The sequence below is a fragment of the Triticum aestivum genome, chromosome 7D (genome assembly GCF_018294505.1).
Source record: "Triticum aestivum cultivar Chinese Spring chromosome 7D, IWGSC CS RefSeq v2.1, whole genome shotgun sequence".
Taxonomy (NCBI): domain Eukaryota; kingdom Viridiplantae; phylum Streptophyta; class Magnoliopsida; order Poales; family Poaceae; genus Triticum; species Triticum aestivum.
Window position 1 is genome coordinate 563,590,778 of NC_057814.1, and position 7,199 is coordinate 563,597,976.

Genomic DNA, 7,199 nt, shown 5'->3' on the forward strand with positions numbered 1-7,199 from the left:
ATGACAGTGCTTCTTCTTTCAGTTAGTCTTCCAGGCTCCGACCCACCTCAAGTTCACCTGTCGGGACGGATTAGACAGAGCTCCGACGTAGATTTTGTTCTGATGGCGGCAATGGTCGTTTGGTGGTTCATATACCTTGTTGTAGTTTTTATTATGTTTGAGGTACTTTGTATTTCCGATTAATATTTATCGTAGATCCGATCCTTTTTGCATTAAAAAGATACAGGTTGAAAATCCAGTGACATCAACATCACTAGTATCTATATCATTGCCACATACTCTTTCATGCTTTATTAACACATGTTCCTTGTTTATTTGTTTACTTTCATCAAAATAGAAAGAAGACATGTATCACGTGGACCACAACTTGAAAACCACCTTACAAACAAGGAAAATAGACAAAATACATACACAAAAAGGAAAAAGGAAATGTAACTAAACATACAAAAACAATCGTCCACATGCCACCAACGCACGACACTAGCTGTTGACAACGGCACAATGCCGTCTGATCTCCCCCTCGCCACCGGTCTTCACTTCTATCATGCCCATCCTCACCATGGACCGTGCGAACACCTGGAAGAACACCTCCGACGGACCCTTGGCCACGCTCTCGACGTCGGCCCTTGCTGCAGCATCGGTGATGAGCGCGGCATCGGACTGGAAGAGTCCCCGACGCTTTAGGAGGCCACGGTAGTAGCTAGTGTCAAAGGTGAGGAAGCTCCCAGGGTCCATCTCCACGATGGTGGTGTTGTCCGTGGGCGTGGTGCACTTGGTCCTGCGGAGGTTGGCAGCATACTCCGCATCAAGAGATGGATCCGCGTCCCCGGGTCCTCCACGGCCGGTAAAGTTGTATAGCCGCTCGGTGAAGGAGTTGCAGTGTGAGATGCCGATGGTGTGTGCCCCTGAATGGTATTGGCACATGATGGATCAGGTGAGGTGGTGAACACATTATAACAAGTGCAGAACTCAACAAGTTCGAGCAATACAATGCAATTCAGTAAGTTTTACTAATGCTAAACTTTTGCAAAAATATGAACTAGATAGTGTCGTTTAAAGAACACATGGAACTTAATTTTTGTATGAGGTGTCAATCTAAACTGGTAGGAATTAATGGACCAATGTGGTTAGTAGACAGACAGCAATAGTTAGTAGGTATACATCAGAACAGCTTGCACGTTAATGTTTACTACATATAAAAACATGTGAATCAATGACCTAAGTTGGTAATTAAAAACTTAACAGACTCTGGCAGAGTTGAGTCGAAGATGTCCTTGTCGGTTCATGTGTACTTATATTGCGGTCATGTCCGAAAATTCAACAAATCATTGTCTGTGTCCACACTGTCACTGATCAACAAATCATTTAACATTTTATCGCAGTCATGTCCGAGAATTCCAAACTAAATATATGTAGTACTTCATCCGTTCCTAAACATTTGTCTTTCTAGAGATTTCAACAAGTGACTACATACGAAACAAATGAGTGAATCTACACTTTAAAATATGTCTATATACATTTGTATGTGGTAGTCTATTTAAAAATTTTAAAAGACAAAAATTTAGGAACCGGAGGGAGTAGTAGTTAGCAACTTAGCGTTTCAAAATCTCTGACCGTGCAGTGCAACAACCTTTCTAGTCTATAGAACAAATACTACAATGCATAGCCCTATTATTGCTATCGAGAAATGATATCAACATCGACCAAAGTTTTAAACGGCTAACAAATACGGTTGGTGCTTTTGTGGAAATGCACATAGTGTCGGCAAGATTTGTGGTTCCTTTACTTTTCTTTTTATCTTGGAGCCATCCGTTTCAGCAATCAACACCACACCACCACCAATGGTCCTGTCATGTGACCATGTTGTGTGAGTGGGTTGTACAAAGTAGGAGGAGCCTCTGGTAGCTAGCGGCTAGCTAGAGAGCCGCCGCATGGACAGAAAAAGCACGAATCTAGCAAGTTCCTCTCGCTACTCACTCGACTATCCTACCCATCTTTGCTTGAGTGCTTGTGCGTCACTAGACTTCGCTATCACCATCACCGTGCATGTGTCGGTGCCAATGATCGATATGCCATCAACTCGGCCACTGATGCTTGGTAATTGGTGGGAATTGTTACCTGAGAGCCAGACGAGGTCGGCGAGGTCGAGGCCCTTGGCACGGAAGGAGGTGAGGAGGTCGGTGAAGTTCATGGTGGGCGCCGGGATCTGGTCCAGCGCCTCCTGCTTGATCGACACCCTGCCGTCGCGACGCCCCGTCGGCACGCGCCAGAACGGCCCGCCCTGCAATTTTTTTTTTCACTCATCATCGGTCAGTCGCCGAGGCGCGCGTGTCGGAAGCGTGGGTGGGAAGGGAAGCAGAGCACTTACGATGACGCCGACGGCGTCGCGGGAGGCGAGCGCGAGGATGTCGGCGCAGGAGACGACGCCGGGGCACTCCTGCTCGAGGAGCGCCTTCACGCGGTCCAGGAAGGCGAAGCCGCGCAGCGTCAGGTTGGGCGTCGCGTCCTTCTCGGCTTCCCCGCCGCCGGTCGTCGCGTTCAGCAGCACCGACGCGTCGCACCCCTGCACCAGCGCCATGCCGACTGATCAGGATTCAGAACAAACACGCGCGCGCGCAATGGCATTGCCATCGCCGTCCCCATGCACGGAAAGGAAGAGCATAACGTACCCTGACGAAGCAGTCGTGGAAGTGGGTGCGGATGAGGGTGGCGGCGACGGAGGGCGCGTGCGGGACGTGCCGCTCCACGTAGTGCTTCACGATCTGCTCCGCCCGCGGGCAGCTCTGCTCGTAGTACCCCTGCCACAGCTTCCCGCCCTCCGCCATCGCCACCGCGACGCCAACCGTCACCACGAGCATCACCAACACCAACGTCGCCGCCGCCATTGTCACCGCCACCCTAGCTAGCTAGAGCCTAGAGCGCGCCTGGAGCTCTCGAGTGGCCGGCGATGGTGTACAAAGGCACGAGGATGCTCTGTTCTGAAATAGTACAGCCAACGATCGCTTTTTATACGCACGGGCACGCTCTGGCCTTGCATCAGCTAGCGGCGGCAATGCGTGGTCCGTTGGTGGGGTTGGTGCTGGGCGGTACGTAAGCGGGCGAGTAGGTAGAGAGGCCGGCGGGCCGACGTAGCAAGAGACACGGCGAGACGATGGAGGCGCCCTGACAAGTAAAGAAATCGATATCGACCGGCCGCCCCTGCCAATGGCGTCGCGGTTTGCTAACAAAGCGATGGTCAGACAGCCTGGGGAGCGGGCGTTTGCTTCCACCACGGAAATGTTCAGTTAAGCACTGCAATTATTATTCGAAACTACTACACGTACGAACATGACTTGTCCGATTTGGTACGATGCAACATCCAGCCGTTGCTGGACTTAGAGTCCAACTGATATACGGGTTGATCTGCTCCATCGGATATAATTCGTACGTGAATTGTCGTACGTATAGCATGGTTCATTATTATTAGTCAGCTAGCTGTACTCCCTTGAAGAAAATAGTCAGCGGTACTACTGGTATGCGTGACAGAGTGACAGTACGAATCGAGATGCCATTTGTCAAGACTAGGCGATACGTACGTACGCATTTGATTACCTACATACGGCTATGATATTATTTGTACGTCGCTCCATTTGGGTTATTTGACTGAAACCCTCTAAACTACCATGAAAAATGTTATGTGGAACCTGGATGGACCAACACTTTGTTGACAAGGCAAGGCAAAAAAAAAAATTCATATTTCTGAGCTTAAAAATATGTTTTGCTTGTGACCCTGAAAGCTCATTTGTCAATTGATTTAACAAAATGTCTTCAGAGGAATTTAAAAAGTACTCACGTCCTTTAATATGGCGTAAAAAATAAAATATTATTGTCTCGGTTGACTGAGAAAATCTTATTCATCTATCTACTTTACAAAAAAAAGTATTCACTACACTGCAATAATTTGTTCACACACTGGACACACGAATGTAGTATTTCTTCCTAGAAATTCTAAATTTGTAGAATGTTGCATGTATCTTGCAAAGCTAATTAAATAATTAAGAAATTTTTATCTAGGTTAATAGTGGGTAGAAAGTACTGTAGAAAGGTACTGGAAACTTATCTTTTGTAATATTTTCATTAAAAAATATGACCAGATGGGAGCTATGCAAAAATCACTAATTGATGCATCAAACAAATTGCTACGGTACAGGTTACTCCCTCCGGCAGGGTTTACAAGGCACAATTTGTTTGTCAAGGTTTAACTTTGAGCGGAGACAGGCGACTAACCTGTTAATTGTGAGATTAGTATGGTAATTTTGTCAAACTTCGAAGCTGGCAACTTTACTAGGCGTCGTGTGACCATGCGGTCAACTATTTCCGACAAGAACAAACATTTCCATAACAATATAAATTTGTTGACGATGAAAACATTACCAAAGCTGTACTATTTTTAAAAAAATGAGACCAACCCAAGGACTAACCCTTGTTGGCATTTTTTTATAGGAGAAACTCCGCGAGCACCGCACGTCCGAGTCGGGACTCAAACTTGGGTGGGCTGGCAGCTACCCTAGCTGCCCAACCAACGGGTCAATGCCCCGTCCTCAAGCCGTACTGTTTTTTCAACATGGACTACTTATCCAAGCGGGTGCATGCCTAGTGGGCTGGCCTCATCAGCCATCACAAGGCTGCCAAAGCGTTTTTCCACTTTCTAGCCCCTCTTTCCTTTGCCTGCGTCTAGAATAGCCTCAACTCCCATCCATCCGTACGCACATACGCAATGCACCCACATTAAACCGCCGGCCAGAAACTAAACATGCATCACATGCCCAGCACTTTCCCTTCATCTGTCCTCTGCCCCATGCATTTCAATTCCATTATTGGTACCCTACCAATATGTCAATATGACATTATATAATATACAGTTTGTACTTCACAAATGTTGCACAAATGAAAGGACCCTAGCAACTCGCAGCTACGCAGATGCATGATTGCAATTTGCAACTCAAGGTGAAGAACATGCAGGCCCTTCCGTTCCTGCTCACGCATGAAGCTTCCTCCTCTTTTAGTTTTCCATCTGCAATCAGCGACAGTAAGACGTCCGCATCAACCGAGCTCATTGAAACCAGTGTACTTGGGCCATGTCATTGCTCACCGCATCGCTTCGGCCCGTCCTTGGCCATTGGTCGTCGACCTCACCGACAGCCTAGCGTGCCAGCCTCCCTTGTCATTACAAGCTAGAATTGCATTTATCTAAGGGGTTGGTTAGTTAGCTTGGCGCAGCTATTTTGACGCGTTCTGTTGCCGGTATGTGGATGAATATAAGATGAACCCTTGAGAGAACTTTCTCACCAAACGTGATGCCCACATTACTGGCTTTCTTACTTTTTTCACGGGCTGATTGAGGGAGCCTCATGAATCTTCCCTGCGACCCAGACTGACACGGCGAAAAGAGACGGTGAACTCAATCCCATGAAGGCTTCGAGGAGAAGGCTACCGCAGATGTTCTTTCAGTTCAGGGGGGAGAAGAGCCTTTGGAATAACTTGTGACCAGGGGAAAATGGTTATGGCAGTGTGGCATGCACTGCCATGGATTGCACGCAATACCTAGGGATGAGCTACTGCATTTTCTTCACTTCTTTTCTGCTAGCTCTCTCTCATAAGTTACAACTAGCTCTCTATCATGCACCTTTTCTACTAGACACATCCTATATCTTAATTTCTTCCTTGAAAGAACATCTTGTTTAGCTAATGACTGATGCAATGCAACCACCACATTAGTGCAATTAGTATTTAGTACTAGCCCATATGCATGGACCATGATGGCGTGATGTGTGCATGCCCATCATCCGCATCAGTGCACCATAGTTTTAGCTAATGACTGATGCAACCATGGCACCAGCCGGGGGTGCCAACTGCCAAGGACGGCATAATTAGGACTGACCAGTGTTTCTCTCAACGAGGTCCTCGTCATTATCAAATCTCGATACGAGTTGACAGACAATAGTACAACCAATGATGTGTATAACAACAAGATGAAATGTTCATAAGAAAATAAGATGAAATGCATGCACACTAATTATAGAAAAAGTTATTTTGTATATTAGAGATTCCATGTCGTCGACCAATAATGCATGTACTTTGCAATGAGTAAATGGTCTTGTGATGTATAGAAACGCTGCTGTCCGTCCTTAATACGTCGAAACAATATCCAAATGCACGCCAGTTCAATGCCATGATGAGCAACCCTCTATCACCACACTTTAATTAGTACATTCAGTTATATGCTTGGGATGCTGGCACAATTATATTGCTGCTTGTCTAGCAATATATTCTGTAAAGGAGCTAACTTCTTACTCTCTCGTTGGGTACATATCCAGAGTCCAATCAGAGACGTCTAGTGGAAGTTCAAAATTTTCCCTTCCTAGCACTGTAGCACACCTGTCTAGAATTACGTTTAGCCAAAGATGACCGCATGAACATGACAAGTTACCTAAGTGAGGTTAGAAAAATGCCGCAGCTCGTAGTGATATGTTGAATGCCTGGTAGGCTGACATGGCCAAACACGTTAAGATGTAAAGGTACTGGAAGAAAATAATAATTGAAATTGTGTTTAGAACTTATTATCTAGAATTATGTTTAGCCGAAGATGACCACATGAACATGACAAGTTACCTAACAGAGGTTAGAAAAATGCCCCAGCTCGTAGTGATATGTTAAATGCCTGGTAGGCTGACATGGTCAAACGCGTTAAGATGTAAAGATAACTGGAAGAAAATAAGAATTGAAATTGTGTTTGGAACTCATTATCTTTAAAATTTGTGTTGGGCACTACAATTAACAGCTTGTGGGAGAGGTCAATTTCTGAGCCTAACATCACGCTGCATCACATCCTCTCAGAAGGTAGCCTGTTTTTCATGCTCATCGTCTCTAATTCTAAGCTCACTTTGGTAGAAGCTTTGCAAGATGTCACTCTGTTTCATACTTGCTAGTACTTCACCAGCCCATATCCCTTTCATGTAGCATAGGATGCCCGTGGGTATCATTCACTCGCAAGTTGAAAAGGCAAGATGGTTCAGACGAAGGAAATGCAGGGACATTCATTACTTCCGCAACTGCAAAGATCGGTAGGACTGAAAGTAGCATGCCCTTTTTATGGGCATATCAGTGAAAATGACCATCTGTACATCCCTTTCAGAAGTAGGTTGTTAGTTACACCTCTC

At 45.9% G+C, this 7,199-nt stretch overlaps 1 protein-coding gene across 1 annotated transcript; it reads right to left on the reverse strand.

Moving 5' to 3' along the window:
* Positions 1-257: 257 nt before the first annotated feature.
* On the reverse strand, positions 258-3,066 carry LOC123169395 (peroxidase 3). The gene is made up of 4 exons (XM_044587236.1): positions 2,670-3,066; positions 2,369-2,563; positions 2,119-2,281; positions 258-905 (listed from the first exon to the last, which is right to left on the reverse strand). The coding sequence occupies exons 1-4, from the start codon at positions 2,883-2,885 to the stop codon at positions 481-483; spliced, it is 999 nt and encodes a 332-aa protein (XP_044443171.1). The 5' UTR covers positions 2,886-3,066; the 3' UTR covers positions 258-480.
* Between the last annotated feature and the right edge of the window lie 4,133 nt (positions 3,067-7,199).